Genomic DNA, 23,869 nt, shown 5'->3' with positions numbered 1-23,869 from the left:
TAGGTTGAAATATATTTTAAGTAAATATATGCACAACCCAAGACAGCCCTGGGAGGGAAAAAGGACAGTGGCCATTAAATATTCAGAGCTGTAACAGGCAGTCTTACAACTCAATGGTGTTTGGAGATTCGGAAGTTGAGTCATTCCTGTTTTCCACTTGGCAAATTCTCTGCCAGTGCAGTGCTAAATTTGTGAAAGTCATCTGACCATGCCATCTTAATACACTATAATTCTGGGTAGCTCACAGCAGCAATAAAAACATGTATTTACAACAGCCAAGCAAGCACAAGAATTTTCAGTTCAATTATATAGAAGGTGAAGGATGTGCGTTTGTGTTTTATTTTTATAATTATAATGATACACTGAAGATGGCATTTAACTTTGTTGTACAAGGTGCAATGACAATCAAGTAAACTAAACTAAACTAAACTAAAGAAGGGTGCTTCGTCTTGTAATGTAAATCGAGTGAGGCAGCTTCTAATCCAATAGAATAGAATAGAATAGAATAGAATAGAATAGAATAGAATAGAATAGAATAGAATAGAATAGAATAGAATAGAATTTTTATTGGCCAAGTGTGATTGGACACACAAGGAATTTGTCTTGGTGCATATGCTCTCAGTGTACATAAAAGAAAGATACGTTCATCAAGAATAGAATAGAATAGAATTTTTTATTGGCCAATTTGTCTTGATGCATGTAAAGATAGGGGATAAATGATTTCTACCTCCGCACACCCTTTCCATGAGATGCTCTACAGCAGAGGTCTCCAACCAGTGGTCTGCAAGAAAATTTTGGTGGTCCGTAGAAAAATTATTTGCATTTTTTATATTGCACTAATTTTTTTTAAATTGCACTTTTTAAAAAATTCTTATTTGTGGTCCACAGGATTTAAAATTATTAATTTAGTGGTACCTTAGGTCCAAAATATTGGTGACCCCTGCTCGACAGCAGGGGTGGTCAATAAGCCTGGTGGACTTCAACTCCCAGAATTCCCCAGCCTGCAAAGCTTTGTGGGAGTTGAAGTCCACCAGGCTTAAAGTGGTCAAGGTTGGAGACGCCTGCTCTACAATAGCACTCTCTCTCTCCCCCCGTCTGAATTACGTCAGGAAAAAACGGCCACCGAGGAAAGCTGTAAACCCGCTTTTTTTTTAACGACTCCCAAGTCCGAGGAGGAGCTAATCGCTCCCTGAGAACGAGAGGAAACGAAGCCCCCACCCTCTGCGCCTCCAGCCGTCTTGACGGACAAAGGAGGCGCGCGCGTTTCCTGCCACGCAGGCCACCGTAGGAGGGCGGGCGCTGCCGTTGCCTTGACGACAGCAGCTACGCAACTCCTCCCCCCCCCCCGCTCTATTATGCGCTCGGCGAATGGGAAAGGAGGGGATGGGACCGAGGAGGACAGCAGGGGAGGGGGGAGCCCCCCCCCGCCTCAGCCCACCTGTAGCAGCACCAGGAAGGCGGCGAGCTTTTTCTGCTGGGGCCCGAACTCCCCCACCAGCCCAAAAGCCTCATCCAGATCCATGGCTCCGTCGGGTCACCACGCTGCATTCCCGTCACGGTCCCCCAGAAAGCGAACGGCGGGCTCTGGGGAGCGCTGAGCTCTCTTCTCTCCTCTCCTCTGCTCTGCCGTTGCTTTCCGGAGATGGGTGAGGTGGCGGCTTCAAAAGGAACGCTCGCGGCGCCCCCTACCGGCTGCTCGGTGGGCGAAACAACGGCCAAGTCGTCGTGTGGGCGGGGCTGGCGTTATGAGGGCGCGGAGGGTTCCGCTTCGCGCTTGCGCAGAGCGCGCGGTTGGAAGGGTGGGTGGGTGGAGCTTTGGCTCTGTTTTCTCGGTTATGTGGCCTCTTGAGGGGAAATGGGTTGTTGCGGGTGGGGGGGGGGACTGCGGGGCGTCTTTATTTGAAATGATAGCTCAGGTGTTCTTAACCGTTTGTGATCGTTTAGGAATCACACACACACACACACACAAATTGTGTCAGTAGAATGTGCAATCTATTTATTTATTTTTATTTATTTATTTATTTTGTCAAACACAGCAATATATATAAGTATAAGCATGAAATAACCACACAAACTGAAGACAACCAAAGGGAACGTTAGGACAGGAACGGTAGGCACGCCCCTTAGACTAGACAATTTAGTCCAGATAGATATCCCTTCGGTAAATCTAATTTCACTAATTCACTTTTGGCGACTTTTAGACTTTTGATTGCTTATTAGTATCCCATGACTATCACCAAGGGTTGTATCTTATGATTCTTGACGAATAGAGTTTATTTTTTCTTTATGTACACTGAGAGCTTATGCACCAAAGACAAATTCCTTGTGTGTCCAATCAAACTTGGCCAATAAAGAATTCTAGTCTATTCTAATTCTATTCTTATTATTAATCTACTCTGTTCTAATTTTATTATTCTTAATTTATTCTATTCTAATTATATTCTTATTCTTAATCTATTCTAATCCTATTCTTAATCTATTCTAATTATATTTAAGAATATAATTAGAATAGAATAGAATAATAATTAGAATAGATTAAAAATAAGATCTATTCTAATTCTAATTCTATTCTATTCTAATTACATTTTTAATCTATTTTAATTCTATTATTCTTAATCTATTCTAATTCTATTCTAATTCTTACTCTTAATCTATTCTAATTCTTATTTTCTTCTAATGCTATTCTAATTACATTCTTATTCTTAATCTATTCTAATTCTATCATTCTTAATCTGTTCTATTCTAATTCTATTATTATTAATCTATTCTATTCTAATTCTTATTCTCCTATTCTAATTCTATTATTCTCTTATTCTATTCCACTCTATATATTCTATTCTCTATTCTCTTCTATTATCTCTCTCTAGGGAGATGGATGAGAGGCAAAGGAGAGAGCTATGCTGTCAGAATTCCTGGTCTGTCCGAATGGCCCAAGCAGCAAACATGCACATGATCAGGTCAGCCAAGCAGCTTTGAGAGGAAGATGGGAGTCTCAACAGACCGTAACGGACTACAGCAACTCCCCTTCCCCAACCTTCGAGTCTATGCTGGTGATGGATCTAGTACAAGGGTCTCCAAGCTGGGCAACTTGAAGACTTCTGCTGGTTGACTGGGGAATTCTGGGAGTTGAAGTCCACCAGGCTTAAAGTTGCCAAGGTTGGAGACTCCTGTTTTATAGCATCACTTCCATAATTCAAGGTCTAATAAGCCTTATGACTGAGAAGCTTAGGCAGGTTTATAGGGATGGAGATTACAACAAGTAGGTTCAGGACCAGGCATATCTCTGGGACAGGGGTCTCCAACCTTGGCAACTTTTAAGACTCGTGGACTTTAACTCCCAGAGTTGAAGTCCATGAGTTCATGTCAACTGGGAATTAAAGTCTACAAGTCTTAAAGTTGCCAAGGTTGGAGACGGGTGAAATCCAGCAGGTTCTACAGGTTCTGGAGAACCAGTAGCGGAAATTTTGACTATTTCGGAGAACCAGCAAATACCACTTCTGACTGGCCTCAAAGTGGGGTGGGAATGGAGATTTTGCAATATCCTTCCCCCAGGAGTGGGGAGGGAATGGGGATTTTGCAGTATCTTTCTCCTGCCACACCCATCAAGCCATACCATGCCCACCAAGCCACTCCCACAGAACCGGTAGTAAAAGAAATTGGAGACCTCTGATCTAGTACATGGGTGGGTAGTTGAAAAGGGCTAACTCCTACTTTACTCACCCATGTTTCCCATGTCAGCATTTCTAATACACACTAGGTAGAATAGGCCATATGTCTTTGAACTAGAGTTATGTAGGATTTAATCAATGTTTTTCATTTTCTCTTGTGTTTGTACCGCGTAGGGAAATTTAAGTCCTCTTTCAAGTGAGTGCAGAACTGAGCTACCGAGCTCATTGGTGGCCAGTAACATCAGTGAGGCCTGGAGGGTGTTGCAATTATTGTTTGGCAAATCATTAAATGTTTAATCATTTACCAGCACAATATTTACAAGTATTTAGGATAGCTGCAAGAAACAATAAAGCTTGGAAAGACATACCATATGGGAACATATGTAGAAAAATTAACCGGAATATTATTTTCATAAAAATCAAGTCATATCCTTTTAGTTTGGTATTGCTTTTAAACATAAAAAAAAATCTCTAAAAATTTAAAACAGCACAGTGGAAAATGGATAACTGGCTTTATACATATACCAATTACTTTGTAAATCAGACCTTGACACACTGGAAAGTGTAATGATCACTATCGTGTGTATCAATAATCCAGTCCCACTGGTTTTTTTTTCTTCTATTCAGTTGTGTCGGATTCTCAGAGGCTGTCTGTACAGCCTGCAATTTTCTTGGCAAAGTGTCTCAGAAGTGGTTTGCTATTCCTGCTTCCTAGGACAGACAGAAAATGACTGGCCCAAGGTTACCCAGCTAACCTTGTGCCCAAGGCTAGACTAGACTAGAACTCATCAGCTCCCAGTTTCTAGCCCGATGCCTTATCCACACCACCAAACAGGTCCCATTTTAATTCCACTATAAATATATGCAAGCGTCCTGAATTATGACTGGAGAGGCAAGTGTGACATTCTACAAATCTAATTCTATTTCTGATTATGGCTAATCAGCACAATAAAAGCCTGAAGAATTATAATTTATAATCCAATATGTCAGGGTTCCAACGGATGCCCTAATTAAATCATGAGCCTCGAGCCAAGCTTCAAAAGAAATCCAGTTATTTATTAGGAGCTTCATGTCGGCACGTTCCCAAGCGCAGTCAGCTCTGACCCTACGTAATTTATGCCCCAATCATGACCCTGTTTCCCCCCCCCCCGCCAGGATGTGTCATCAATCACATTTGCCAAGGGAGCAATTTCACAGGTTGTAGAGACCACGCCCCTCCAGCCGCTGTGGGTAATCCTGGGATACAGCCTTGAGATAGGTTTGGAATGTGCATTTGTCTTTGGCTGCTATGTGCCGTTTTGTTGGTTTCCCACCTCCCCTTGCTTATGGCAACTCAAGAGGAAGCCAGGGATGCTTTGCGAGTTGACACAATATACGTTGGATTATATATTGCAACATATCATGTTTCCCTAGGGTTTCACCTGGTTTAACAAGATAACAGACACATTAGATTTCTTTTCTTGATCAGAAGCTCCTATTCCAGTCAAGGTGGTTTCAGAGCTGTGCAGTACTTTAGAACAGTGGCTCCCAACCTTTTGGGCACCAAGGACCAGTTCCGTTGAAAGGTTTTTCCGTGAACCAGAGGGGGCAGGGTTTTGGGTTCTGCCTGCATCCCACGGCCCAATTTCTGGCATGCCACAGCCCGGTGCCAGTCCATGGCTTGGGGGTTGGGGACCCCTGCTTTAGAGCCCAGAAAGCAAGTAATGAACATAGAAAGTTGATTGTAGAGATTTGTCCAGTTTTTTTTAAAAAAAATCCTGCCTATTGTCTGCAACCAAACTTTTTGAAAGGTTGGACGTATTTGCAAGGTAACACACAAGAAATTATTTCCTCTCAGATCATGAAGCTTGAATGTTATATTTAAAATGCATTTTTTAGAACTACCTTTGCAGCATTAATGAGCAGCTTTCTACAAGCCAAGACCCAAGCTGAGAATTCAAATGAGTTCAGCTAATAGAAATCAAGAGAAAACAAAATTCTTAATCCTCATTGATGCTAGCTTAAATTCATTGGAGTAAGGATGAGATACAAACGTAGTACAGAATATCATACATAAGACCTGAATGGAACTGATTTGGTAGAAACCAATTGATCTGTTACTAACTACAAAATTCTATTATAAACAGTACAAGAAAAGGTTACTAAAGGCAAAACGAATTCTAAATTTACAAAAGGAAATAGGACAAACCACTTAAGGGCAAAAAGGGCTGAAATAGAATAAGGGTTATGCTACCTTAAAAAGTGATTTACAGAAGCAAATAATGCAATTGCAAGGCAATTTTATGTACACAGTAATCCTTGATTTACTACCACACCTGGAGCAAGAATTTCTATTTTAAGTCAGTGCAGTCATAAAGCAAGTCATCACATCACCAGCCCAAATTTTATGACCATTTTTATTGAAGTTGCTAAGTGAATCAGATGAGTATTAAGCAAATACAACTTCCCCAGTTCACTTTTTTTTTAATCAAACACTGGTTGGGAAGGTTGCAAATTGCAATTGTGACCACAGGCTACTGCAACTGGTCAAAAATTCGAGCCAGTGGTACGATGGTCATAAGTGTGAGGAAAGTCATACATAACTTTTTCTGAGAGCACTGTAACTTTGAAAACTAATTAAATAAATGATCTTAAATGTACTTTTCTTTAGAAGTTCTTTGCTCTTCAGTAAAAATTATTCCCAGATAAGCTTGTGGGATTCAACAGTCAACCTTTGAAAGATTCCAATTTGTCATTATTCCTAATGTGGTTAAATGCTATTAGTTTATTTACCACTATTACTTTGTATTACATAGAAATGAGACAAGACAAACCCACTGGAAAATACTCATTTTATTAAGTAACATTTTTAAAATATAAGCCTTTGTTTGCATCTTCAAAAATAGCAATTATGAAGATACAGTAGTATCAGTACAAAATTTTAGAAAAAGACCTATCTTAGTACTACAAATACATAAACAAGTTTACAGTCAGTTATTACAGATAGAAAAGTTAGCTTTAGTCTTTACAATTATGAATCCAAATATTGAAATTGCATTTGTTAAAATTTACTAAATAGCAAGTCCATTGTTCCCTTTGTATATTTTTTGCATAACACTTGCTAATACATTGACCTAGTGAAGCCCTGTATCTTGGTTAAAGCAGGTAAATCGGTATGGTATAACCATTACATTATATTTTAGAATTTATCTTGCCATGATGCTAAAAATAGATTAGATGGTATTTAGCTCAGTGACATATATCTATTTTGAATATTCTACTTGTAGTTTCATGGGAACAACTCCTAAGTCTTTTGATGCCTTAATGCCTATGCCCATGATGGCTAACCTATGGCGCTTGTGCCAGAAGTGGCACGCAGAGCCCTCTCTGTGGGCATGCACACCGTCACCAGCTGCTCTTTTGGTTTCCGGTGTGCGTATGCGTGCCAGCCAGCTGGCCTTTGTGCGTGCTGGAAACCCAAAGACCAGCTGGCCGGTGCTCATGCGCATGCCAGCCACCTGGTCTTCAGGTTTCTGGAGCTTCAGCACATGCGCACCGGCCAGCTGTTCTTCGAGTTTCCAGGGCTGCAGCATGCACGTTCCAGTTTGGGCACTCGGTGCCGAAAAGGTTCGCCATCAATAGCCTACGCTGTGGGAATTTATAGAGCGAGAGATTTCCTTAAGGTACACCGATATTAGAAAGGTTTCTACTTTATACATTACCTTTTTTTGGAGGGAGGGGAAGAGTGCAAAAATGAGTCCTGAGTGAATTCCAGATGTTTGGAGTTGCAATTCTCACTATCCCTGAATATTGGCTATGCAGGCTAGGACTTCTCAGCACTAGAGACAGAAACATAAGTACCTACTACTCTGGCAACACCAGATGTATGAAAGGTGAGCAATCTGTAGGCCACACATGGCATTCTCTCTGCTCCATTTTCAGTTCTTAAGGGAAGGCTGTTAAGGAGTGAATAATTATCTTACTTTACCTTGTCATTTAAGACTGAAATTTAAAGAAACTACTGCAGCATTTAAAACTCACCCACACCCACAGAAACAGGACTATTTTAAAAAAATGGATGGAGTAGCAAAGTTCCAGCTTGTAACACATCACAAGGAAATGCAAACTGCTCACAAAACATAGCCCTGACAATATCAGCCAGCTATGCCTCTCTGGCTTCTAGAGAGGAAACACTATTCCCTGAAGCTTCTGAAGTATATTCTACAATAACATGGATAGCAAGAATTTAAAAGTAGCCAATAAACCCACCTTTTTTCACTGCCAAATCAAATTTATTTGACAAGACCTTGATATATATATTTTTAAAGCCTAAAATGCCAACTTAATAAGTGTTTAAATCTGGTCTGATCTGGTGGAAGAGGCAAGTTAGGACAACTATTGGGCTGAATTAGTACTGTGAGCTTTTCTATATAAAGTGACAAACGTCCTTAAAGGAAACATGAAATTAAGATGAATGCTCTCTTTCTTACTTAATACAAAGTTTACCAATCAAAGGTCTAGATTCAGGGAAAACCTGTGAAAGGTAAATGCTAGGACATATTGTATGCCTTTTAATCACATTCTATTCTTCCTGTACTCAACATAACACGAATAAATACAATGAAATGTAAAAGCAGGCTCTCTTTCCGAGATAAAATCTATTTCTGATGCCCAAAATAATATCGAAACGATAATTTACTTACTTATATTGGCTAGACCTCCACGATTCCACACTGAATTGTTAGCTCTTCTCCAGAGACACTATCTGTTTTGCCTGATTATTTTTTTTGCAAGTTTCTTCTTAAGCCAAAAACTTCATCTTCCTTTGGGATTTACTCACCTTTGCTTAAAGCCTAGTTTCAGGTGGGGGAAAAAATCCACTTTTTTCAAGTATTCTTTTTAAAATGTTGCTAGGATTTATAGCTACGATAAGCCGAAAACTATCAACCTCATTTCATTAATTGTTAAATACTATTTAAAAAGCACTTGACATGATTTTTTACATCCAGATGCAATACTAAAGCATGTTATCCCAAAAGGTAGGAAGACTTTCTTGACCAGCAACGGCAAGTCATCTTTCAAGAAACTAGGAAAGAGCCATGTTTTCCAAACTACCACTTCCAAAGCAGACCTTTTAAATACATGCATGGCTTTAAAAGAATTCCAGATTTTGCTGTGAGAAAAGGATGAAGTAAGCAGTCAATGTCATCTGTACAGAGTAGGGTTTTGCCTAGCCTACTAATCAAACAACTAAAGTACTCTAGTTTTTGTCTATCCCTTACACATCTAAGCACAGCCCAAATAAGAACCCTTTGGCTCTGTTGTAGATAAACAAGTCACCCAAACAACACTTAAAAACACACACAAACGTGTAAGATTTCTGAAAACACCTACAAAATTCTGTTTTGTTTTGTTTTTTGAAAAATATCTTTTTTTCAAAAGTGCTGGTTAGATGTTAGCTTTCATATTAAATTTGTGCAATACATGATAAAATATATTTGACTGCAGAATCTGATTTTTTTTTCTATCCAACATATTCCTATTCCTTTTTACATATAATATACAAACTGAATTCAGTTTCGAAATCCTTTAACTTGTTTCAGTACACTCATAAGGAGTAGTTGATAAAAAAAGATAATTAGTAGAACAATATTTTGCATACAGAAGTTTCAAAGCTTGAATTCTTGGCATCTACAAGGAATGCTGTCTTTGCATGAAAATCTGGATAGCAGTTCTACGGGTGCAGAAGCTGGATGGATGGATGGATGGAAGAAAGGAAGGAAGATAAATTGCTGAGTGTACAGAAACAGACAACTATGATTTTCATCATCAGCTATGCTAAATGCACAAGCTAACTCAAACCATTGCTGCAAACAATACAAAAGCCGCACAGAAACAAACAAACTTAACAGTGTCTTCATGCTACAGGGCATTGATAGGAATTTCTCAATGAAATGAAAATGGCTGGTTTTATGAGATGGTGCAACCTGCTTCCATGACCTTAAACGACTCTTTGGATCCAAACCATTCAGAGGATTGCTTCCAAAATATGCCCGTGTTCTTCCATTTTTCATGCTCTCGACTTTGGACCGCTGCAGGAATTTAAAAATACAATATCTTTCAACCACAACATGCCCAATATGGTACAGAAATTATACAGATGTGTCATTTTTATTAAGCGCTGGCCATCAGCTAACATGTAAAACACTCAGCTGCTGAAGCCGCAATTAAGAATCTGTCATGAAATTATTTCATTCATGAAGCACAGAAATCTAAAGAGCTATTCAGATTCACAAAAGTTTCATTTAGTTAAAAATTGGCTAAATACATTCCTCTCTCAAAAGAAAAATAATAATAATTTAATTTTTGGTAGTTGTGAAACCAAAGCATAATATGCATCCAGGCGGTCTTTTCCTTTCTCTTGTGTGGCTGGAAATAAAGCTCTGCATTGAGAATAGGAATCCATAAATGCCAGCTGTTTCTCAGGAATGGGAAGAGGGCGCACACAGCAGGCCTGCAGAAAACGATTAGTACAGATGTTTGCTTTTAGTGCCATTGTGTCGATTAGAAGTATACTTGTGGCCTTCTCTTCACTTTGTATTTTAGTGAGCCGTATCGCACCTGGAACAAATAAAGAATGCCGTAAAAGATTTCAAGATATCCACAACACAATTTTTCTAATACAAAAAAATCTAATGTTGGTTGCTATTTCCTGATGGGGAGGGGAGGAAATGGCATTCAGCAGGAGGATATGAGTAAAGACAAATAGCAACCCGTAACAGAACACAATCCATTTCACATCTGCACACAGTTCACCACAATGACTAATACCACAGACACAGATATTATAAGGGGATACACAAGTAATAACCCATGAGGCCCCGTGGGCTGTTCTGTTTTCTTTGTTTTGCTCTCCAAGGCTGGTGTTATAGTTAGTCTCAACTTACAACAACAACTGAGCCTGGAATTACCGTTGTAAGTCATTCTGGTCATTAAGCAGGGCAACAGTGTGCTCGTTCAATGACCACAATCCTGGCTATCACAGTTGTAGTTGCTAAGCAACCAAGTAAGTCATTAGGATGAGCACAGGGTGCCTCAGGAGTGGAAAGGGCCCTGGGAAGTCTGGCACAGGCCCATACTCTTATTTCAGGCCCAGGATCACACTACACAGTGGTGGGATTCAATTTTTTTTACTACTGGTTCTATGGGCGTGGCTTGGTGGGCATGGTGTGGCTTGGTGGGTGTGGCAGGGGAAAGATACCACAAAATCTCCATTTTCACCCCACTCCAGGGGCAGGATACTGGAAAATCCCCATTCCCTCCCCACTCCTGGGGAAGTTACTCCAAAATCTCCATTCCCTCCCTACCCCACTAACCTGCTTTCCAGCTCTGTTCTCCTGTGCAGGGCAACAAAGAAGACCCAGCCAATCAGCTGAGCCTCGATTATCTGAGACTCGGGAGGCAACGAATAGATCGGGAGCGGGGCCAGCCAGAGGTGGTATTTGCTGGTTCTCTGAACTACTTAAAATTTCCGCTACCGGTTCTCTAGAACTGGTCAGAACCGGCTGAATAACACCTCTGACACTACACCACCTCAATCTCACATGTTGCTTGCATCAGGACCTCCCATCACCTCGAGGCACCCCCTATACAGCTTACCTCCTCACTAGATCCCATCAATCTTCCACTTGCCTCTTCCAAACATCACCTCTCCAAAAGGGCACCCAGCCAATGTTAACAAGTGGCTTTTCTACAGAGGCCATCTTGTACCATTCTGGAAACAGGCACCATTCTCACAATCTATCAGAAGGGCCACGTTTCCTGAAGTGTGTGATGTGGAAAATTGCACCCTTTGAGAGATAGCTACCGGTAGAATGGCACTCACTTCCAGAATGTCACAAGGCAGCCTCTGTAAGAAGGCTGTGCATTGCATCAGTGGGGCACACTTTCAGAAAGGCAATATTTGGAAGAGGTAAGGGGAGCAAAATGTGATGGAGTGGGAATGAGCCCCAAGCTTTTTGGGATGCAGTGGGGCAGAATGGGAGTAAAGAAAGGCAGGTGGGGGCGGTTGCAGTATCCTTGCAGTTGGTCGTAAGGGTGGGCAGCAGTGGTGGAATTCAATTTTTTTTACTACTGGTTCTGTGGGTGTGGCTTGGTGGGTGTGGCAGGGGAAGGATACTGCAAAATCCCCATTTTCTCCCCACTTCTGGGGGAAGGATATTGCAAAATCTCCATTCCCACCCCATTCTGGAGCCAGCCAGAGCTGTTATTTGTCGGTTCTTCAACTACTCAAAATTTCTGGAAAAACGGGCCAAAAAAATCCCTCAAAAACGGCCCCAAAAGAGGCCTGAACAGGCCCGAAAATGGGCCATGCAGAGGACAAAAAACGGTTGGTGGGTGGGCAGGGTTTCAGCAACATTCAGTCTATAAGATGCACAGATATTTTCACCCCCTTTTGGGAGACAAAAAGTGTCTTATAGTCTGAAAAATACGATGATTTCCATTTTTTTATTTATAGCATTTTATACTGCCAAGAACAGATTTACTTGCCTCTTTGCGTCCTTTTATCGTTTTTACCGATTTCATGCTTTGTGTTCGACGGAGACCTCTCTGAGCAAACATCTCATCTTCTGAATACGTCCCTTCCCTCTCTTCATCTGTTTTATCATCTTCAGAATCCTTTTTTACTGGAATACCATAACCTGAGAGGTAAAAGCAAAATTCAAAATACTGTTTTACCAGTGATTTATCATTTCCTACCTTAAAAAAAAAGAACTTCAACTGCTTCAAGCTTAATATTTAAGGCTTAAAAATGTTTAAGAAAATGAGGCAATTTCCCTCCTCAAAATGATAGCTATACAAAATTTGTAACTAGTCTATATGCCTGAAAGTAAATGCACCACTAAAAAGACCCAGAAAACACTTGTTTTCATCCATATCTGTGATTGTAAATAATCTGGCCAAAGTGAAAATAAAGGAAACCTGGTTTGTGTAAATTAAGTAGGTGGGGAAAAGCCATGAAGGACTGGAGAGATGAATCTCTTTGTGTAGGATTGCATTACTCATTTAGAAAAACCAGTGGTGGAATTCAAATTTTTTTACTACCCATTTTGCGAGCGTGGCTTGGTGGGTGTGGTTTGGCTTGGTGGGCATGGCAGGGGAAAGATATTGCAAAATCTCCATTCCCACCCCACTCTGGGGCCAGCCAGAGGTGATATTTACCGGTTCTCCAAACTACTCAAAATTTCCGCTACTGGTTCTCTAGAACCTGTTAAAACCTACTGAATAGCACCCCTGAGAAAAAATTTGAAGCAATAGTATCAATTCCATGCCTATACCCAAGCAGATGATTTTGGAGGCAGGCAGTAAAAAGCAGGGCCTACAAGAGCCTTTGAGGGAATTTTCTTTGAAACTCTGAAAGCAAATCCCATAGAGTCAACATTACAAGTTTCAAGAGAGGGAACAGTAGCCCTCATGATTTGACTTCAATAGAGGGTCAACCACCACACTCCTTACCATATTTTTCGGACTATAAGACGCACCTGACTATAAAATGCACCTAAATTTAGAAGAGGAAAACAGCAAAAAAACCTTTTTGGCCTCCCTTTTTCAGCCCATTTTCGGGGCTTTTTTGGCCCGTTTTCGAGGCTTTTTTCAGCCCGTTTTCGAGGCCTTTTTTCAGCCCATTTTGGGGGCTTTTTTCGGCCTTTTTTTTAAGGCTTCTTTCAACCCATTTTTTGGAAAAAGTAGGCCAAAAAACCCTCAAAAACGGGCTTTTTTCAGCGGGGCATGTGGAGGTAAAACAACGGCCAGCAGGCAGTCAGCTTCGGCAGTATTTGGTCTATAAGACGCAAAGACATCTTCACCCCCTTTTGGGAGATAAAAAAGTGCAACTTCGTATACCGAAAAATACGGTATACGAAACCTAGAAAAGCAGAACTAGCCCAGCTTAATAATATACCAACCTAAAGGTTCATTGGGAATCGAGCCCTTGCTTTTCTTTTTGGTACCAGGCAAAGTCTGATAGTGCCTTTGTCCTATTGGCTCATCATCTGGTATTGCTGTGAGGTCATGCATGCTGAAACTCCGCAGCTTCTCTGTTATTGCTCCTTGACCCTGTAGCATTGAAGAGGAAAAATGAGGCGTCATTCAATGGGAGGAAGGAATCCTCTCTCCAAACTGCTATACAGTCACGTGAAAAAGAGTGTACCTCGCTGAAATGTTTGTCTTGACTTCTTTAATGCATTTTAACATACAGCTATTAGATCTTCATTTCAACAATATTGATAAAAGGAGGTATCATAATTATCACACACCAGTTACAGCTGAGAGTTTTAGGTGCCAAAATACATCCCCAAAATTGGATCACCTGATCCAAAGATGGGCTTGTACCCAGCGGTGGAATTCAAATTTTTTTACTACTGGTTCGGTGGGCATGGCTTGGTGGGCGTGGCGGGGAAGGCTACTGCAAAATCTCCAATCCCACCCCACTCCGGGGGAAAGATACTGCAAAATTCCCATTCCCTCCCCACTCCTGGGGGAATGATATTGCAAAAACCCCATTCCCCCCCCCACTCTGGGGCCAGCCAGAGATGGCATTTGCCGGTTCTCTGAACTACTCAAAATTTCCGTTACCGGTTCTCCAGAACTTGCTGAATAGCACCGCTGCTTGTACCCAAATAAACTCAGCAATACTTTTTAAAATACCCATATAGAGATAGTCCTCAACTTATGACTGCTGCCTGCCAGGAAGAGAAGGGGTCAAGGCCCAGCCAGCCAGGATGATCCTTTGCATTGCGCCTTGTCACATATTACTACTAGCTGAAACAATCCTTACTACGAACAACTGATGAGGAAGGATCACGACAAACCACAACATGATAGATCGTTTAGACCAGCAAAGGGATGGAATAAGGCACGGCATGGTGCAAAGAATTGCCCTAGCCAGCCAGAATTCCTTTCCAGCATGCCTAAGAACAATGGGTCTTTGAATCCTAGGCAACCAGATCTCTGCTTTAAGAATGACATGGTGCGTGGAGTTCACTGGGGATAAAAACAATTTTATTCCTTCCTTTGTCATGAAGCTCACTGAGTAAGCATGAAACTAACCACTGTCTTTCTTATTGTAATCTAATTTGTCAGAATAAATGGGGGTGGGGAAGGGTGTAGAAATCTGAGCTTTGCAGGAAAAGGGTATATCACTTTAAATTAAAAGAGTAAGAGAACTACCCAATTGTTGCCTGGGCATGCACCTCCTTTTTTTAAAAAAAAAAAGAACAGGAAAATGTACTGCAAAAGAAAACACAGCCAATAGTAGCTACCCATTGGTCTTGAGTGAGCAACAGAACACTTCACCCCCCCACCCCATGCCCCATACACTTATATCTTGGAAATGGAGGTGGTTTTCAGCCGGTTCGTACCGGTTCGCGCGAACTGGTTGTAGAAATCACAGGTGGGCCTGGCCACCCGCCCTGGTGCTATGCCATCCTATTTAAACACATTTTTGAGGCCAGGCGCATGCGTGGAAGGCACGCAAGCACAGAAGGTGCGCGTGTGCCTGAACCGAGTGTGTAATTGCATGGCGAACCAGTAGAAATAAGTGAAACCCACCACTGCTTGGAAACCTCTGTGAGGCAGATCATCTTTACTACTACAGTGTGGTATTGATCGTTCAGTGTCCTCTATGGAGTGAAGCACTGCCTTTGCCTAAGTAGAGAACCTATGTTGACTGTGTTTTCTTTTGTGACTAGTGGCAGCAGAGTTTCCTGCACTTTGGGCATGAGCTAGGGAGCCCTGGCAGGCAAGCGACTACTGCAGGCAGAGACAAGGGAATGTGGGCTAACAAGCACCCAATGCACAGCAGCAGGTCATAAATGCAAGCAGGGCCACATTTTTATCATATCAGACCCAAAGTCTCCAGTTTAAGAAATGGTCTCAAATTCCATTTTTTTCAGTACTGTTATGACTTTGAAAGGTCACTGAACAAATGGACATTTAATAAGGACTACCTGTATCTTGTGTGTGTGTGTGTATACATATATATATATTTGCATATAAGCCCATCTGCAGATAAAATATGAGTCAGCTTATCTGCAGGTGGCACATTTTTCATGGCGTTTTGGTTAAGAATGTGAGTCAAGCTTATATGTGAATATATATGGTACTTTTTCATATGACTGTATTGGACGTTAATAAAGTCTTGGTTTCTAACAGGCTATCAATCAGTTTGCAATAGCAATGCAAAATACATTGCACCAAACGATAAAAGTTACTTACCTTTAGCATACAATTGGCAAAATTTTCAAATGTTAGATTAAGAACTATGTTTAGCACTTATATTAGCATACAATTGACAAAACGTTTCAAATGTTAAATTAAGAACTAAGTTTAGCATAATTGCTTAATTCAAATTGCACTACGAAATTTATCTTTATCTAATATAACATCAAAAAACGTCACTTTGCAGGGGAGATGGATGGCATAAAATTTTAGTAAATGGGTGGCATAAACATTAAATAGATGAATAAGCATAAATGAATATAAACAAACAAACAAACAGTAGTTTATTTCCTCCCAAATATGAGAGAATGACTAATAATGCAGTGCCACCTATATTTTCTGGACAGGAAGATTCTATTGCAAAGTAAAAAAAAAATGTGACTAACATAAACATGTGATAAAAAATATAGCAGTATGTCCTGGGATAATGTTAGACACATACAATAAACCTTTTGATACCATAATGAATTTTATTCCAATCCTTACATATTATATAGTTTAAAATGTTATAAGAACACTACGAATGGAATAAAAATAAGCCATATGCAAAGAAAAAAATACCATAATTCTTGTATTTCTGATTTAATGATTAGTATTTTTAAGCTGATATTGTAATAATTTAGGAAAATCATTTAAAATTTCTGATTTTTAAAAAATCACAATTAAGCAAAATGGATGAGTATAATGTGAATCCAGAGTCTACAGTTTATTACTCTGGATTCATATATATTCATCCATTTTGCTTAACCGTGATTTTAAAAAACCAAAAAATTTAAGCCTAAACAATACACTACAATAGGTTCCAGTTTCAAAAAGTAACAGCTGGGTTTCTTACAACATAAGGTAAAGGTTAAAATAAAGGTTCCCCTCGCATATATGTGCTAGTCATTCCCGACTCTAGGGAGCAGTGCTCATCTCTGTTTCAAAGCCAAAGAGCCAGCGCTGTCCGAAGACGTCTCTGTGGTCATGTGACCCGCACCAAAGGCGCACGGAACGCTGTTACCTTCCCACCAAAGATGGTCCCTATTTTTCTACTTGCATTTTTTATGTGCTTTTGAACTTCTAGGTTGGCAGAAACTGGGACAAGTAATGGGAGCTCACCCCGTTACGCGGCACTAGGGATTCGAACTGCTGAACTGCCGACCTTTCAATCAACTTAGCCATTGAACCGCAGCATCTTTTTTTTCCCCTACAACATAGTGAGCCCAAAATGACCCCTATTTTTTGCTTGTTTGTTTGTTTAAGCCAAGTTATATAACTGAATAAGCCTGGGTCATTGCATTTAAAAACAAATAAAAACTCCTAAGCCTAGTATAAACGAACATGCTAGCAACTACAGTTAAAGAAAGAAATGATGTGAAAGACTCCCTTGGAGACATGAAGTGGCAATAATACAGGACGCTAATAAAATCATGGCAACAAGCTACAAAATAGTACTTAGGGTCGGAGCGTCTTCAAGCAGCTCTGCAAGGAACGTAATTGCAGGTGGGAAAGTTGGTGTAAGCTTGCTGTACAGTAGTGACCAAAATTGTGGGAACCTTTTCGGAAAAGTGCATTTTTGAGGTTTGATGGCTAATAATCCCACTTTTTTGGGGGGAGTTTCAAGATAATCCTCTTCCACTGCTGGAATCGCCTGCGAATAGCCCAGACCTTCACCCAATTGAAAATCTATGGAGCCGACTAAAGAAACTTGTTAATCAGAAGCGACCCAGCAATAAAACCCAGTTCATAGGAGCAATCGTTCCATCTTGGTTTCACATTATAACAGCTGCAGAACTAAAAGACTTGGTTCACTCCATGGAGTGACAATATTGTAAGGCCGTAATTCATGCTAAAGGTTTCCCAACTTAGTATTAACTAACGTGGTGATAATTTTTGTTTATCTCGTTTGTTTCTACGTGTTTCACTTTTCTTTTTTATACTGTAACTGCTATTCTAATAGCAAATCCTTCATAAAAGTTATTGCATTACATTCTTGATTAAATTATCTTTCCATTGATATATAATGTTATGGTACTACTCCCAAAAAAAGTGGTATTATTAGCTAGTTTTAGAAAATACACTTTTCCCAAAAGGTTTCCACAATTTTGGCCGCTACTGTAGGTATTAAGGGAGAGTCTTTCCAGCAACTGAACAAAATTTACTTGCTTAGATTCAGAACCCCTTTAAGTAAGAAAGAGCTTCTGAGTGAATCCCAAGAAGATGCCTGTTATCATTGGGGTCTGGCTTGGTCACCTTACAGAGCACCTGAGTGATCTCACTTGTCTCTTTGTAAGCAATTTAAAATACAACTTGTTTTCAAATGTCAATTCCCCACCAATATTAAGCTTGGCTTTTTTTGCAGGTTATAATTTATCTGAAATTCTATGTAAGTGTTTCTAGATTTATGACTGTAAACAGCTGCAGGGTGATAATTCAGAACTGAATTTGTTTCCTTCCTATCCTACACAGCCCTTGTCTCTTTCCTCTGTAAAAGTTAGATTTTTTTTTTCCAATATACTCTCCAAAATTATTTAAAATTATAGTGTGTAAATTGAGCCTTATTCACATTATGACTTTCAATGTTTATTCTGTAAAGTCTGAGCATATTAAAAGCCTGCCTTCATTAATTTATACACTAGTACTATTAGTCATCCTCTCAATTCTGCCTGAAAGAAATTTGGTTTAATATAATCCCAGATCAGAAGTGGTATTCAGTTGATTCCGACCAGTTCGCCTGAGCTGGTAGTGGAAATCGTGGGTGGACCTGCCCACCTGCCCCGGCTCCATGCCATCCTATTTAGGCATGTTTTTGAGGCAGAAAGTGCTCACGCCAGCAAATCACATGCACAGAAGGCAGGGCGCATGCGTGGACAGGGTGCGTGCGGTCACATTTGCAAACTGGTAGGGAAAGTAAGTGAATACCTCCCCTGTCCCAGATGTGAAGGGCTGAATGGAGTCATTTATTTATTTATTTTAATTTTTCTAACTATTCAAATAACAGTACTTATTAGAGGTATATGGTCATCTAAATACAGCTCTAATCCATAGCACAAATGCCTTTGAACCTTTGTTCTTGAGGGGGAAAAAGCTAATATTAGCAATTGTAATTATTGGGTAAACATGCACACATTTTAAGTATTTTGTAAGAAAGCAAGATGAGAAGTTGTTCTGACAGGTCTAATCTCTGGAGGTCACAACTGTTTGAAGCAAAGGAAATGAAATGTTTCCGCAGCAGGCAAAGCACCACTGGAAACCATAAACAAGCCACATCATTTGAAAGGAGGAACCTGCCTTTATTTCAGGAAGTTAAGATTCAAGACATTTCAGGAAAGGTGATCCCAGGTTAGCAAGATTAGAATACTTGCCTTAGGGAAACTCTAGGTTTATCTACTCTAATCGCAAAAATGCCAGGGTCATGTCATTTTTATCAGCTCTAATCCGTAAGACATTAAAGGATTCAGATGGTGACATGAATAGCAGCAGATGAATAACAGAAGAATTCTGCTGTTAGTATACTGAATGCCCCAGTGAGTGCAAAACAGCAATGGGAATAAGTCATGGACTACTCAGGTTTATCTTAGAAGGTTCTTTGGGGTTAGACAATTAGGGGCTTTGTGGCCCACTAAGCCTTGATTTGTTTACTCAGAGTATCCGAGTATACCACAATTGGCTAAATTTATAGAAACACACAAAGCTACAAGCAAGAAAGCCAGACAATGTTTGAATTAATGGTATAGCTGAATCTCGCCCGAGTCCTCTGGGGCTCTTAATTTAATTGCTGCTCAATTTAAGGATATAATTGAAACAAACTATTAAATTGTTTGCATCTTTCCGGAGATCGATGCTGAAACTGAAAATCAGTTTCACAATTTCACCATGAGAAAAATAGAATAAAATAGAATAAACATGGGTTTGGTCAGCATGAATAATGTGATATGGAACACTCTGGCATTACAAAATTGAGATTTCTCATCATGGAAATGCTCATAGTGAACCAAATTGCTGAAACTCTGACGTAAGATGAACAAGCGAGATGAAATAATTCCATCTACTGTTAAAAGAAGCTAAACGCACAGCTGTTTGTGACCTGATCATCAGAATCTGGCTTCTTTTATCAATAGCCCTGTTTAAAATCATAAACAATCCTGGTTCATGGTTCCTTTTTAAGCGGTGGTAACATGCTCAGCAGTTTGTTACTAGTCTTCTCTAGCAGAAATTGCTATCAGACAACTTGTGTAACCATGTATCTTCACAATAAACAGAATTCTGAGGAACTGAGAATAATGTTAGCATATTTATTGATCAGATGTTCACTTTGGCATTTAAAGTAATATAATCTGAAGGAAAGCAGAGATCTAAACTGCAGTTCCCTTCCAGGAAACCTGGAAGTTTAATTATGCAATTACATACCTAGGTCCCTATTTCCCGCTGCCTTTCTCACCTTAATGGGCAAATTCTGCAGAGTATTTATCAGAAGAGAATTCCTAGGAATAAGTAGCTATAGCGCATATCTTTGGGGACTTGAGTGGCTAGAGCAGGGGTAGTCAACCTTTTTATACCTACTGGCCACTTTTGTATCTCTGTTAGTAGTAAAATTTTCTAACCGGTTCCACAGTAATGCACCGTGTATCGTCGTCTGCGCATGCCTCTCACGCATCATGGATTGGGTTGGGGGGGGTGCTGGCTACCAGCTCTGCTTGTCTGTTACAGCTGGGTGGTGTGGGGGGAGATGCGTGAGCTATTCTGGGACAAGGCTGTTTTGTTTGCGGTCGCACTATAGTGCCATTTAGTTTCACTTACGTAACGTGAACTACATGTATGCACGGGCGATACAAATAGTATATTTTCAGAAATGTAAATTGTCACAGGGAATTTTATGAAAACCTAATGAAAATGTTTTTAAATAATACTATGAAATTTTTTTAAAAAGTCAATTAAATTAAAAAAATGGAAAGTGCTTCAGTATCGGACAAAACCCCTACCGCCCACCATGACTACCACTGGGCTAGAGAATATTCCATTGGTGTTCTCATAATCACAAACATTTTATAAATGTTGCGTTTTATACTGACTAAAGCGATCGCTGCTACTTTATAGAAACTGCTCGGCAACTTCTACTGACACCTAGATCAGTTAGCCCACTCCCCAGTTTCATTCTATGTGCATCAATGATGAAGAGTGGTCCTAGATTAAAATAGATAATGATCTCTGGACTTTTGCTGATAAGAAATGAATGACAAAGATTTTGGATTTTGTTTTGAGCTAAGAGATGAGACAAGGGGTAAAGAGAGAATATGTTATATTTTAAGAGAGGGTGATAAGTTACTAATATTGTTTATATTTCAGATGAAGTTATTTTTTTTCTTTTTCACACATTTTGTTATTTTATATTTTATTTGTATATTAGTATTTATTTCCTTCATAATCTTTGATAAAATTATTTCAAAAAAATAATAAAGGACAGCCCTGATGTATGATGCTTATACTTTGCTATCAGGTACAAATTCTAATTGTAGAACAAATTGTATTTTCCATTCAAAATTACTGTAAAAGCATATGCTCATGCAGCTTCCCTTTCTACAATATTTTGTCATTGTGATCTCATTATACTCTATAACTATTCTGAATGTAAAAAATGGAGATACCTCATATTTTAGGCAATTATAGATAATTAGGAACATGTCTGAATCTATGTGAAAAGCTCAATTTGGCTGCCTATTAGCATCAGACAGCCGTAAGCATCAGCAGTTAAATTCAATTTCATCAATTTAATTTTTTTTCCCTTACAAATTTGAATTCATCGGGGAATCATATTAATATCCCGGTCAACCATACTGATCACTGTTTCATGCTTTAATCTCCCGTGAACATTTACCTCAACTTGATTGAAGAACAGCAGAAAGAAGTCAGAAATCCTGTGGAATGTCATTTACCACCAAGAAAAGCAACAAGAGAGAAAAAAGAGTCATCTTCACTGTTTAAAAAGTAAACCCTTGTTTGAGAGAACATACTTTTTAGAATATGCAGTTAGAAAAAGGTTATCCAGCTTTTTACCTTATGCCTTTTTGAACACACATCCCCACTCACCCATTTTATGCCAAAGTAGTAAATACATAACACGCAGCATTGTTTACCTTTACAGCTGCAGTCACTGCAGCAGTGGCCGCTAAGTTTAAGCCTTGTTTACCAAAGTTCACCATTGTTTCATAACCACGTTCTTTAGCTTGCACAATGTACTCATCAATTTCCTAGGAAAGAAAAATATGTGTAGTATAGATATTATAGATAGCTTTATTGATTAGCCTGTAGGCCCGTGATGGCGAACCTAGGGCACACGCAGAGCCATATTGGTGGGCACGCGAGCGTTGCCCTAGCTCAGCTCCAACGTGTATGCACGCTGATTTTCGCACCTTCTGCGCCCACCCGAAGTCGGGAAACAGGCTGTTTCCAGCCTCCGGAGGGCCTCCGGGAGGGGTGGGGAAGACCTGTTTTTCACTCTCCCCAGGCTCTAGAGGCTTTCTAGGAGCCAGGGGAGGGTGAAAATGGCCCTCCCGAGGTTCCAAGAAAGCCTCTGGAGCCTGGAGAGGGCGAAAAATGGGCCTACCAAGCCCACTGTGCCATTGTGTGCCAAAAGCTGGAGGAGCACGTGGGTATGTGCCAGGGGGGCGGGGGGCATTAAATTATGAGTGTGTGCATTCGCACGCGCAATCCTCTGTGCTCCCCCCACATTTGGCACGCGACGGCAAAAAGGTTAGCCATCACTGCTATAGGCCATATCAAAGCACAAAGTTCAAACACATATCACCAATAAAATCCTATACAAACAATTTAAAATAAGAGTAGGGTAAAACACAATAGTTATAGGATAAGAGACAATATAATTTAATACATAAATATGTAAAATAGAATAAGATGACATAAAATTATATTTCGGTGTCACCCTTACAATCTACCCCAATCAGTCCCACCTATGCAAATCTCAACCAAACCATTTTGTTTAAATACTGTGCTGTGTTAAAATGTTATTTTCAGGTTCTGGCCCCACATAAAGTAAGTTGTTTTGATATGGGGATCCCAAACATTCGTTTGGTATATGGACCAAGGTACCTGTCTCTCACCCCCTTATACAGGCAACAATCAAATAGGATGTGAGCCAGCTCTTCTACTTCTGCCGCTTCACAAATGCAGAGACGCTCATTGTAGGGTATAGAAAGGAATCTCCCATATCTGTTTGAATCTCCCTAAGATGTTTTGGCAGTTGTAACTTCAAATAAGCTGTCTACTTGAAAAGTACGTTTCTATTTCTATGGGTAACTTCATCCATTTCAAGTTACCCACCTTACTAAGGATAGCTATGTCATTTTGTGCTTCTATATCCTTAATTCTTTGGGCAGCTCTTTTTTTGAATTGTTCTGCTGTTACGCAAGAGACAGGAAGACCGCAGCTTCTTACAAAATTTGTTAGTTTGGTGATCCAGGAGATTTGTGATTGTAATTTTATTTGCTCTAGTAGACATAACTTGGGAATGTAGTGCAGATATTAACTGAATCTGATATTGCCAATCTAGAACATCCTATCTTGCCACAAAGCACAAGATAGTAATGTCATTTTTCATCCCTACTATGACTTAATGCCAATTTATTTTCTAAAATATCAAAATAAATATTTGCTCCACAGCAGGAGGGAGGCTTACCCTTTCTTTTGAAGAAAGGAGAGGATGAAGAAACTTCCTGTATATTAAACTTGCCCCTCTTGTATATGGAGACAGCAACCAAATAACAAAAGCAATCTTGAGTTCATAATATAGTGGAAACCTGTAAAATATGTTAGAATTCATAATGTGGTTATATGATACAAAGAAATAGGCACATTCCTTCTAATTAACCTAAGTTTCAGGGGAAGTATTTTTAGGTAATTTTTCACATATTTCAGATATGCTTTATATACATATAAATAGTATT

At 39.8% G+C, this 23,869-nt stretch overlaps 2 protein-coding genes across 5 annotated transcripts in view; both read right to left on the bottom strand.

The window, feature by feature from the left end:
* LOC131201222 (solute carrier family 22 member 15-like) overlaps positions 1-1,688 on the bottom strand; it is a 34,935-nt gene extending 33,247 nt beyond the window's left edge. For 3 of the 4 annotated variants that reach the window (XR_009155805.1, XM_058188986.1, XM_058188985.1), the window contains exon 1: positions 1,439-1,686. Coding sequence is in view for 3 of the 4 variants with exons in the window: in XM_058188986.1 (XP_058044969.1) it covers positions 1,439-1,522 (84 nt within the window). In the remaining variant the exon portion in view is untranslated. Of the gene's footprint in view, positions 1-1,438 lie in introns of all 4 variants that reach the window. The other variant, XM_058188987.1, reaches the window with a different exon arrangement.
* A 4,796-nt stretch (positions 1,689-6,484) lies between these two features.
* REEP3 (receptor accessory protein 3) overlaps positions 6,485-23,869 on the bottom strand; it is a 53,674-nt gene continuing 36,289 nt past the window's right edge. Inside the window, exons 4-8 of the mRNA XM_058188988.1 lie at positions 23,602-23,722; positions 22,043-22,156; positions 13,613-13,763; positions 12,198-12,349; positions 6,485-10,268 (exon numbers count right to left, since the gene is read on the bottom strand). Coding sequence (XP_058044971.1) covers positions 10,212-10,268; positions 12,198-12,349; positions 13,613-13,763; positions 22,043-22,156; positions 23,602-23,722 — 595 coding nt within the window. The 3' untranslated portion in view covers positions 6,485-10,211. The remainder of the gene's footprint in view (positions 10,269-12,197; positions 12,350-13,612; positions 13,764-22,042; positions 22,157-23,601; positions 23,723-23,869) is intronic.

This window comes from Ahaetulla prasina, chromosome 6, assembly GCF_028640845.1.
Source record: "Ahaetulla prasina isolate Xishuangbanna chromosome 6, ASM2864084v1, whole genome shotgun sequence".
NCBI lineage: Eukaryota > Metazoa > Chordata > Lepidosauria > Squamata > Colubridae > Ahaetulla > Ahaetulla prasina.
The sequence above is the reverse complement of the archived record's forward strand: the minus strand, read 5'-3'. Positions and strand labels throughout refer to the sequence as shown.